Source organism: Convolutriloba macropyga, chromosome 12 (assembly GCF_964194025.1).
Source record: "Convolutriloba macropyga chromosome 12, txConMacr16.3, whole genome shotgun sequence".
NCBI lineage: Eukaryota > Metazoa > Xenacoelomorpha > Acoela > Convolutidae > Convolutriloba > Convolutriloba macropyga.
In genome coordinates this window covers 17,418,014-17,430,331 of record NC_134479.1, presented here as the reverse complement: position 1 = coordinate 17,430,331, position 12,318 = coordinate 17,418,014, and the positions used below count along the sequence as shown (strand labels likewise).

Sequence of the window (12,318 nt, the reverse complement as noted above, 5' to 3'; positions counted from 1 at the left end):
TTGACTGTTAACAGGTTGTGGAAATTGCAGAGGAGCCGCAATTCCGTTTGATTGTGGAGCTACCTGGTTTGGCAGAAAATTAGGAGCTGCAGGATTTAAGACGGTATTTTGATGCTGTTGTTCCATCAGTTGTACGGTAATTGGAGGAACACTTGCGGAATGTACCCCAGTTATAGGATTAATATATTGATTGGATTGTAGGCAATTGTTTTCTGCCACTATTTTATCAGTTGTACTTGGAAGATGTGAGGTTCTGTTTGCCACTGTGGGTAAGCAGGGGAGTTTTTGCAGATCACAGTTCAACACTTGACTATCGAGGTATCCATTTGTTCCTATTTGAACCTCAGAAGGTCCAACATTCTGTTGTAGATTGGGAAAATTATGATATTGAGGATTTCTGTTGGCATATGAATCCTGATTGTTTCTTCGCTTTGGCAACTTTAAATTAAGGGTTTTCTCCAATGCCGAGTTTTGGGCAAAAAGACCATCTGCTTGTAATTGAATAGTTGGATCTGCCAAATGAAGGGGTTTGAAAGTGAGTGATTACCTGAAAGGTTCAAATTTTGGATTGGAGGCAAAAGGTTCTGCGACGTGTCAAAGTTGTCACTCAAGTTGATTTGAGCTGTTTCAATATCGCAGACATCTCTATTTACCAGGTTGGAGGCAATTTCAAGTTTCCCTGATCTTGTTGGAGATGTGAATTTTTGGCTGATATCTTTGTCAAAGCAGGGAAAAGGATTTGGAACGTTTAATTCGTTTCCAAGTTTAGTTTTGGATTTTAGAAGACTTTCATGAACTTCCTTTTTAGGATTTCTTTGGTGGGCTTCAAGCACATGTTGAATTTGAAGTCCTGGTTCATTAGATGTTTGCAGAAACAGTGATGGTTGTCTTGGCCGTGGTGGTAATGGAGGCGGCTGATTGAAGATGTTACTGCTGGTCTGCTTTCCTTCTATGTCGCGCTGATGCTGGATTCGTTCCTTGTCGTCACTGGGCGCAGGTGTTGATTGCCGAGACAGGTTTCTTCTGCTGGAGATCATGCTGACATCATCTCTAATGCGACTAGAAGACTGACTGAGCTGGCCATCGTCGTCCAACAGATCAACTTGCAGTTCCAGTTCATTGAGGCGAGTTATTAGTGTCGTTTGTCTATTCAATATTGATGATGCAGTACTCTGATGTGGCTGCTGTCTCATCACTTCCTCTGAGAGTTTCTTGAGCTCTGTTTCCTGGCCTTTGATTTTGTTGATCATCAAAGACAATGACCGGAAACTCTTTTTCTGCTCCACAGTTTTCTCAAGGAGATCGAGCAGTTTCTTCATTGACATTTCTGTCGCTTTGAACATATTGATGGCAAACTGACATTCAGCGCTGTTCTGCTTTGACATATTGGTGGCTGCTGCTTTGTTGTAGCTGATTGTTGATGATGTAGGTGAAGAAGCTCGTTACTGAAGGTGAAAAACGGCTTAGAACCGGAGCGACGCAAATTTTTGATGTAAAAAAAAAAAAAGTTGTCTAAGGTTTGAATGCTAATGATCCTAGTTTTTTCTTGTTCAAAAGACCGGCGACGCAAATTTTCTCAAAAAGTGATGTCCTAGAATGTGTTTTGTGTGCTAAATCTTGCCTTTTGCTCTAAAAAAAAACTTAAAAGCTTTTCCGAACGTTCGCGCGCTTTAATCGACTTTCGTTCAACAGACTTAAATAATTGCTTGTTTTTTGTTGAATTAACACAAGTTTTGGTTAAATAGCTGGCTTTAACTGTTTTAACTAGTGTGTCTGGCTACTGTAGTTGACAGGAAACTTGTGCTTTGCTACAATTATGCAGTTGAACCAATATTAGACCAGAACTCAAATAATTGTTACATTAAACTCCTTTTTCTTGAAAACTTCAAAACACTCGTCTGTTTCCCTCAAATAGGAATAGATTACCAACCAGAAAGCTCATGAAACTACCCAAGAAAATTTGTCTTAACTCCCTAACCCTAACCAAACACTATGATTAATAAATACCTCTCACAGTTTTTGCGAATTTATAACTTTGAAACCTGTTCTTTTTCTAGGAGTTTATTGTTGTTGTGACCGCTAAAGATAAGAAATTAGTAAAAATGCGATGCGTTTAGGCAAGAAGGGCTACAGGAGGGCTACTGAATGCTAGAAATTTGCAGAGACGAATCATATTGTGGAAATCTTTAGAACTCTTTGGTGTATTGTCTTTTTTCGGGTTTTGCAAAAGCTTTTTCGTTATCTTTAAAACTGTGTGACTTTGTCTGCTGTTTTTCACTCTGTTTTCGTTATTTATAGATTGCATTGACTCTAATAAACTCTCAAAACTTTCTCCCACAGATAACGTCTGAGATCTGCTTTTCAAAAATATTGAAAGTAGAAAAAAAAAGAGACATCAAATTTTCTGGTGACTACTGGAACCAATTTTCTTCGAAAACTCCTCTTCTGCTGATGGTAACGTCTGAAACCAATAGGGATAAAGGGACTTCGCAGACGGCAACGTCTGAGACCGAGGACTTCTGCAAAAAATCAAGTTTTGGAAGTTTTTTCCAAAAAAAATTAAAAAGCTAGTTATTTTCGTCAAATGAAAGTTTTGATATTTGCTGTGGCGCCTAATGACTTTCTATTTACTTCCATATACAGGTGAAACCATCAAACCGAATGACAATGACTTGTTGTAGGGGTTTGTTTAGTGGTTTATTCGGCAATTCAAATGAATATGTAGTCAGAAAATTAGCTTGTGTTTTTTGAATTTTCTGATTTCAAAAAATTTTTTCTGACATTTCTCATTTATATGATACTGATTGGATAAATCGATGAAAATGGCTTTCTGTTTGATTACAAACTAATTCAGGAGAGTAGTTTAAGGGTTTATTCCGCAATTGAAACGGATATGTAGTCAGAAAGCTAAATTGTGCTTTTTGATTTTTCTGAATTCAAAAAAAATTTTTCTGACATTTCCACTTTATATAATGCTGATATGATATATCAATAAAAGTGGATTTTTGTTTGATCGAAAGCCAATTCCGAAGGGTGGTTTAATAGTTTTTTCCGCAATTCAAATGGATATGTAGTCAGAAAACTAAATTGTGTTTTTTGAATTTTCTGAATTCAAAAAATTTTTTCTGACATTTCTCATTTGTATAATACTGATTGGATATATCGATGCAAATAGCTTTCTGCTTGATTACAAACCAATTCAAAAGAGTGGTTTAATAGTTTTTTCCGCAATTCAAACGGATATGTAGTCAGAAAACTAACTTATGTTTTTCGATTTTTCTGATTTAAGGAACATTTCTCTAAATTTTGTGCGTTTTTTCGCATAATTTTCTTTCAAAGTTAGAAAATTGCCTTTACTCGCTTTGAAAATAATATTACTAGTCAAGGTTTATCAATCGAGGTGTTATAGTAACAAAAAGTTTTTTTTTTGGGACAAAATCAATTTTTTGAAGGCTTTTTGTCGAAAAAAAAGTAGAGATTTTGGATGGCTCTAACCGGGGAACAGGACATCAGAGGTAACGTCTGAGACCTCGGGCGGACTTCTGCTGGTGACGTCTGAAACCAGTAAAAAAAACAGATCCTCTCGTCGGGGTGACGTCTGAAACCCAATTTCCAAAAAAAAATCGTCTGCTGGGTAACGTCTGTAACCCAATCTTGGCTTCGTCGCTGAAAAAATTGCTTGTCTTTTCTTTTCTGTGACTTTTCTGTGTCTTTTCGGTGTCTTTTCTGTGTCTTTTCGGTGTCTTTACTGTGTCTCTTCTGTGTCTTTACTGTGTCTCTTTTGTGTCCTAAGAGACTTTTGCCAGTAACAGGGGAGACTTTTGTCCTCAAAATTGTTTTGGGGAAAGAAGGTTTTGTTCTTTGAACGAGGGGTAAACCATAAAATGTAAGAGAATGTAGATAAGGTTCAATTACATTGTTCTAGACAGTTTAGTTTGGTAAGTTTTTATATCAGTTTTAAGTTGCGGGAACAACCAACTCGTTTTGGTTGCGATAAGGACAAAAGTCAATGTTTTTTCAAGTTTTACTTCTGACTTGATTGTTGCACGACACCAAATATGACTCCATCAATGGCAAATCGATGGTTTTAACAATCACTTTTTTAGACTATTATTCGTTCGAGAAAACTAGAGTAATATAATGAGCCGATGTGCATTGTTAAAAAACCAAAGTAAGTTGTCTTGGTTTGGGTTTTTTTTTTCAAAAAGTGAGCAAAGTTTGAAGTCATAAAATGGAAAATTTTTACGTGTACTTTGTATTCATTGGTCTAATTGTGCTCACTGAAACAGAACCTGCGTAACCAGCGCAAAGATTCCAACCCCAACAGACCCGGCTCACCCCAAAAACATCAAAACCAGCAACAACAGTCACAAAACTTGGCTCACAAATACCAACAACGCAACAATCAACAAAACCCAACCAGACAAAATTGCTCCCAATTTGCAACGACTACAGCCCCTGATGGAACTATGGAATTAAAACCGAAGCCTGCAGCTTATGGACATAGGGGGTCGTCACCGAGGAATAGCAATGTTTCTATGATCAGCGAGAAATCGAAGTCCATTCGCAACACTAGTGCGTCTATTTTGTCGTATGGAGCCAAAAGCAAATTTATTATTTCTCATTCCAGTGAAATCAAAGCAGCCAAACAGCTCGGCATTCTAGGTGAGATATAAAAATTTTCGTGTGTCTTTCTTTTTAAAAAGTATGTTGCAGAGAAATGCTTGCAGAATCTATCAAAGCAATAAAAATGCTTCGATGTGATCCATACTTTGGGTTTGGTTTTTGCGTGTCTTAAACAATAAGATATTGTTTGTTTCAGCTGCGTGTTTCATAATCTGCTGGCTTCCCTACTTCATCCTGTTCCAAGTGGTGACTCTGTGTACTGAGTGTGTAAACAACCAACTCATCACTGCCTCCATATGGCTAGGATACTTGAACAGGTACAACACATAACAACACAACACATCACAACTACACAATCAAGCACAATACGTCTTCAATTTGTTTACCCGGGCCGAGGTGTCAACGCTAAAAAACGAAAAATTATGTCAGATGGCGTTGAAATGCGTTATGAAATGCGTTATGAAATTATGTAAGATCAAAGCTTGAGCGTAGATCTTACAAAAATTCAACGCATAACGCCAATCTTATAATTTTTGCGTTGAATTTAGCGTACACCTCGCATTTTTTGCATTGCATTTAATGTAGATCTTACATATTATGCTTTGACTTTAGCGTTGATCTTACATAAATTCAAATCATTCAACACCAATCTTAAATAATTCGCGTTGAGTTTAGCGTAGACTTCACTTAGTTTTGCGTTGAAATTTGCGTAGATCTAATTATTTTGCGTTGAATTTAGCGTTGACCTTACATAAATTTTCTTTTTGATTTTTGTTTGGGGGTAAGTGGAGGAGGTGGTAGGGGCAACTTTTTGCGATTTTTTCAAAAAAATTCGAAACCGATTGCGTGCAATAGAAACTGGAAAGAGTTGAAAGGAGAGAAAAGTTCTGAAAAAAATGAGCAAAACTCAAAGATCTAAGCTGAACTCAACGAAAAATTATGTAATTTAAACGCTGAATTCAAGGCAAAATTATGTCAAATCTACGCTTAGAAACGCCAAAATTATGTAAAACGTGATGTTACAATCCGATTTGTAAAGAGTGCGGTTCGGCAGAAAAGTAAGGTTCTGTGGCACCGAGAAAGAAGAAGTGACAAGTAAGTAGGAGGTCAATGGTTTGAGTCTCATAAATAGATTTCTACGCGTTAATTTTATGTACATTCAACGCTATATTCAACGAAAATATGTATGATCAACGCTAAATTCAACCTTAAATATGTAAGATCTATGCTAAATTCAACGCAAAATATGTTAGATCTACGCTAAGTTCAACGCAAAATATGTAAGATCTACGCTAATTTCTATTCAAAATATGTCGGATCTACGCTAAATTCGACAAAAAATATGTGAGATCTACGCCAACTTCAACGTGTCCAACGCAAAATTATATAAAAGAAACGCGCTGAATTTTCGGACTTGTCAACGCTAATTACCGATGATCTTAATTAATTTCTTTGACAAAATTCCTCGGCCCGGAAAATACTCAGTGTGGAGCTTGAATTTATGAAAAGACTTAATAAATCCAGGTGGAGGGCTTGGGAGGGGGAGGGGGGTCATTTACTCAAACGGCTATTAATTAGTTGCTCTCGTTTTTTTGCTTTTCAGTTCGCTTTACTTTTTACCTTTCTCGCACGCTCTTCGTTATAAACGTTTTTCGTTCACGTTTTTCGGTTTTTTAAATCGTAAATACTAACTTACCTCTATCACTTTTTCGACAAATTAGATTTTAAAATTCATTCAACAAATTTAAGCAGTTTGACGAATTTGATCAAACGATCAAACTTCAAAAGAAAATTGATTACAAATTGAGAAATTTTTACAAAATTATCCTTTAAATATAATTGTAAGGCAAATCACACAGTCGTAACATGAATGGTCATCAGAGAGGACAGTAAACAAGGTCCTAAGACCGGATTAACCTTGCCCAGGCAAATTTCATTAGAGCGATTACTAAGAGATTCTAGTATATAGATTCACTGCACTAACTTGAGAAGCTGATTTAACCTGTACTAAAACTAAAAGTGCAAAAACACAAGTAGAACAGCTTTTGACGATTAAAGAAGAACGGTCAAATTCTACATTTTCAATTGTCGTTTTCCAATAACAATCCACGTCAAGTGAGAGGCAGCCTTTTTCCAACAATTCGCCGGCTATAAGTTATCTTTAAACACTTGAATGACCGTTTTTGCCACATTTTGGTCGCTTTGCACATAATTTGGTCGTAAATTATCAATAAATTTTTTTATATTACTTACTGCTTCGATTTGAAGTACATTACGCTTAGCCTAGATTGATTTTTTCATAAACTTAAATCTGGACCACTGAAGCTCATATACGGCATCTGGACAAAAATTATGTTCCAAGACTATCTGCGTGCACCTGAACTGAAACTCTACTTATCATCATGTCTTTGTTTTTGATCTCACTGTTAACACAACTCACTAAAATTTCTTTCTTGCTAATATCAACATTCTGCTCATAGTTTTTATTTGCTTAGGTACTTCAAGATGAGTGAAATTTTTTCGCTGGCGTTTACTTTCCGGCAATATACCAATTGTGTTTGAATATTGCACTACAGGAAAAACCACAAACAGTACGACATTTGTTGGACTTTAGAAAAAATACCTGCATAAAGAGCCGATCAACCAAACAGCGTGGCGGCAAAATTTTTTGCTCCGAGATTTTTCAAAATTTCTGCAAAATGAATTGGTATTGAAAGTTTTGCCGAATGAATATAAAAGAACTTAAAATCAGGGGGATATCTTTGACAATATGGCAAGATTTGGTGTTTTCTTCCACGATTCTTACAATGTCTATTCTCATCAGAGTCAGCTCTCATTGAACTTTTTTTTCTTTTTTTGCCCTAGTTTGCCCAGAGTTTCTTGTATTTTTTTCAGACAAAAAATTTCACAAATTAGTTTGCTACTTGAAAATCTAACTTTTTGCTGTTACATTTACTTACTCTCTGGGGAAAAATCTCTGCAAATTATTATCCGCAAAAGAGCACGAACTTGCGACTATAATTGTTTCAATCAATGTTGAATAGAAAAAAATGTAACGATAAACGTGTTTTTGGACAAATGCTGATTGTGATATTAAAGGTGTTTATAATTTTTAAGTATTTGTTAATGAAATCCTTTCTTTCCATGGAAAGTGTTTATCTTGCATCATCTTGTCAAGTTTTGGACTAAAACCTTACAAGATCCTGAAATGTGGAGTCCGAATTCGGAATTGGGATCGAGCACTGGTCTTTGCATACGCCAATGTACGCCTCAACCTAAAAAACATATATGCCCAAATTTTGACCGGAAAAAATTTTTCTGGAAACATTTTTGTCAATGAACTTACTTTACTCTACTCTGTTCTACTAATTTACTCTACAATGCTCTACTCAAATTGGCTCTGTAGTTTCGCGTGACACCTGACGGACTTTTGTCCTCCTAGTGTTTGTGCTAACTAAAATCTCACGCTGGACGTTTGCTTGCTTTAAAAATGTTGAATTTGAGCTGATCTATTTTCAAATCATCGGTCTTTGTTTGAATTAGTTTATTCACTTTCATAATTCGTACCATCAGCTTTAATAAATGACACCCAAAAAACCTGATAAATTAAAGAGACCTTTTTTTGCTATTAAATGTTGAATCGATTCGAAGTCTGCGATATTTATGTTCTCTTTTGTAAAACAAAATTATACAGAGTTCGAAAACGGACTGCCTCAGCGAACAAAATTCAATTGTTGGGTGTTTTTAACAATTTTTTTAGTAAAATAGTAAAAAAAACATTAATAGGTGCTCAAATTGTACAAGGGAAAAAACAGTTTGCTAAAATGGAAGTTATGTTATTCTTCTTTGTTTCCCGAAAGTTTGTTAGTTTCCGTTTCTTTGAAGAATCCTGAGTTTGAGTCGTTTAGCTGAAGCGAATCCAAATATTCTTCGTCCCCGAGTGTGAAGTGTTTTTCAAATCAGGAAAACCGAATTAGGTCGTGTAAAAAAGTGTTCAACATGCAGTCTTTGTAAAAAGAAAGGCAGGAAGACTGAATGTTGATATCCTAGTGGTCAAATAACGTGTACAGACGACCCCCCCAACAAAAAGTAATCATATCAATAAAGGGAGGTTTCATTTTGTTAAAAGGGGGGCTGGTTGAGAAATATTCGGTTTATAAACATAAGAGGTCGTCGGGGTATCATGATCTTTTTCTAGCAATAAACAACGAAAAATCGTACTTTTTTATCCACATCATCGTTTTTGTTCGGTAATTAACATAAAATAGATTCGATATCGTCATTTTTAAACATAAGACTGATTTGGTATCGTCGTGTTCAGACATAAAACAAATTCGTTATATTCGTTTTTTAAACGTAAGAGAGATTCGGTATCGCTGAAAGAAACACAATGAATTTTTATCTTCTGAGTTTTTAAAAGTATTTTTTTTCAAACGTAACCAACCGTCAAAAACTTTGCCTGTAGATTACAAGAGAAAATCCCAAAATTCAGTGAACGAGAATTGATCAAAAGAATTATTATCAATGTTCAATAAGTATGTTAAATTTTTGACATTTCCGAAAATCCGAATCTCTCCTGATACCAGAATCCGGACGTACCGACAATTTCTGACGTTTGAAACCGCAGGCTCCTTACAAAGTTTTATTGTTTTTGTTGATTGTTTGTAAATAAGGGGTATGTAACGGGGAAAGACCCAAAAGACCATTTTTTCAAAAATCTGTACATTCTCTGCAGAATCGTCATCACTTCCATTAATTATTGGCATAGAAAATGCTTTTTGACTAATTTTTTAATACAGGTGGATGTTATTTATTTTGCTAAAATAAAAGTCAGTTGACGATGGTGGAAGTTTTCAATGCAAAAACAAGACAAAAAAGAAGTGATATTCGCGATGCAAAAAAACTCAAAAATGATTTCAAAGTCGTAGATTAAATTGCCTGATGCAAAAAGACAACCGATTTTTAGATAAGAAAAACTGAAGGGAGTTCTAAAATCATTTGAAACTCATTGTTTTTGAATTTGACTACTAACAAGTTTCTTGCAATTGTTGAATTCTGGTGATCAGTTTTTTTTTAAAAATAATATTGATAACCGCTACAGTCACGAAGGTGCTAAAAAAGTGTAAAATTAGTTGACGTTGCTTGATTTCACTGCTACAAAACTTGAAATCTTTCATTTACTAATAGCCGCACAGCGATAGCTGGAGCTATTATTGGCCTTCTTTTGGTTTTTTACAATTCAAAGAATTTGAATTGTATTAGGGCGCTGTCTTTTTTTAAGGTATGTTCACATTTTTTTCTTGATTTTTGAAGTCAATTTGGAGTCGTGATTTTGGTCACGCCGAAACAGGAAGTGGAACGAAATAGCGAAAGTAGTTTTGCGGCGTGAATTTTTTTCACTAAATTAAAGTAGAGTGAGAAAACGGTGTTTGAACAAAATTCGCTTTCTCGCTAGTGGTTATTTGGTCACGTGCTGCAATTTCACTTTGGTTTTTAATGTTTTTTCAATTTTTTGGATCGGATGTATTTTCTCAATGGTTTTCCCAATCCAATAACAGGTCATTCTAGGCCTAGTTTTTTGTTTGAACCAAATTTCCACTTCTCGCAAGTGGTTTTTTGTTCACAAGCGGCATTTCCACATTGATTTTCTGGTTTTTTAATCTGATTTTTGAGGAATGGTTTTTTTGAATTTTTTGAATTGTACGTCAGGTCTTGTCCTGCTTTGTTTTTTATTTCGTCGTTTGTTACGACCATATGACGTCACAACCACTTTTTGTTCATTCGTTCATGCAATTTCAACTGATGTGCGTGACGTCATTTTTGGCTCTTAGTGGAGCGAGTTTTTTTTGTTCATTCGAGCGATTAAAGTTTTGGCCACATGTGACTTACATAACTCTCAAAAATAAATTCCTCGCTAAGAAATTGACTTTTTTTACTTTAATTCAAGATCAAGTGAATGTGTGTCACTCTAAATGAAGGTTATTTGAGAGCAACTAATAGAGGCAGCAAAAACTAATAAAAGATTCTTAATCAAAATATAACATCTCATCCTTCAATTTAAAGATTAATTGTTTTGGTCTGACTTTGCTGTTTTTTGAGACTGCAGATCTACAAAGCTAATGCGATCTGCGAGCTATGTTTCAAAATTAAGTTCTAAATAAGAGAGAACTGTGATAGCATTTAAATTTTAGCTCCCTGAACCCTCTAATTTACCCTTTGTGCAACAAACATTTCAAGGACGCATTCAAAATGATCCTGTGCGCCAAGAAATACGGCGGAAAGTACAGATACACAATTCAGAGATTCGGAACCGGATACAACAACAACAACAATCACAACAGGGGAACACCACTTCATTTGAGGAACAACAACCACTACGCAAGCAAACGACAGCAGATTAACTTACAGGGTGGCTTACAGGGACAACAAGGAAATGCTGCCGGAACTGCTAAATGTTAATTTTTTGATGAACGAGCAACTCCGGACGAAAAAATTGACAGGTCTTTGATCTTTGTTGAAAAAGAGGATTGATGGATCATCGTCACAAACTCTTAAGAAAAAAGACAGGTCTTTGTCAAATTGTTGTCGTTTTCTAAAGATAACGGTCTAAATTAGGTGCGTGAGCTGAAAAAAAAACGTACAAAAAGGGCGTGCGAGCAAAAAAGCAGTTATACTATATCAAAATTTATAAGGGAGAAAATAATCGTTGCACCCCAAACCTGTTATTCTATTTAATCCTGAAAGATTCTTAACCGGGTCGAGGTGTCACCGCCATTCAACGCAAAATTATGTAAGATAAGCGGTGAATGCGGAAAATTTGGTAAGATAAGCGGTGAATGCGGTGAACTTACATAAATCAGGCGGTGAATGCGGTGAAATAAACCTTAATCGCCTGGTAGCGGTGAAATTACATAATTTTACCGCTGAACTTAGCGGTGAAGTTACATAAATTCACCGCCTTGAAACAAAGTGTCCAAATTATGTAAGATAAGCGGCGAATGCGGTGAAATTACATATATTCACCGCTTAATTTAGTGGTGAACTTACATAAATTCACCGCTTGGAAAAAAGTGTTAAAATTTTGTGAGAACAACAGTGAATGCGGTGAAATTACATAAATTCACCGCTTAACTTAATGGTGAACTTACATAAATTCACCGCTTAGAAAAAAGTGGTAAAATTGTAACTAAAGCAAAAGATGATTTCGTGTTATTTGGTTCTTGCATCGACCTGATGAAAGATGACCTGATGAAATAAAGACAAATAGTTAGGCAAAGAGTTATTTTATCACATTAACAGCCAGCGCCCTTACCAAAAATTTTTAATCAACATTGCGCTAATTTCTAGGAATTGAAGACAAAGGTAATGCAAAGTAAAATACAAATTATAATGTTTTAATAAAATAATCCATAGTTCAATATAGTGCCATAGCGCCATATCCTGCACTAAGGCCGTCTTTACGTGCTAAGATGCGTCTTGTGAAATTAAGGAGAAAACAAGGAGGCTCGGTAATGTGCGTGCACATTAAGTTCCGACCCCGCTCATCTACATTTTTCACTTAAATTGTCTACCAAATGAGGAAGAGATAAAAAAAAACATATCAGCATATTGTTCAAGAAACTAATAAAAGAATCAACTTTAGAGGGCCTATGAGACCTGTGGGTACCATAATATGACTGCCAGAAAAGACGG

At 35.6% G+C, this 12,318-nt stretch overlaps 1 protein-coding gene across 1 annotated transcript in view; it reads left to right on the top strand.

The window, feature by feature from the left end:
- The window catches only part of LOC142350406 (histamine H1 receptor-like), a 62,536-nt gene extending 51,208 nt beyond the window's left edge, over positions 1-11,328 (top strand). Inside the window, exons 5-7 of the mRNA XM_075402252.1 lie at positions 4,282-4,665; positions 4,823-4,943; positions 10,818-11,328. Coding sequence (XP_075258367.1) covers positions 4,282-4,665; positions 4,823-4,943; positions 10,818-11,085 — 773 coding nt within the window. The 3' untranslated portion in view covers positions 11,086-11,328. The remainder of the gene's footprint in view (positions 1-4,281; positions 4,666-4,822; positions 4,944-10,817) is intronic.
- Positions 11,329-12,318: the final 990 nt, after the last annotated feature.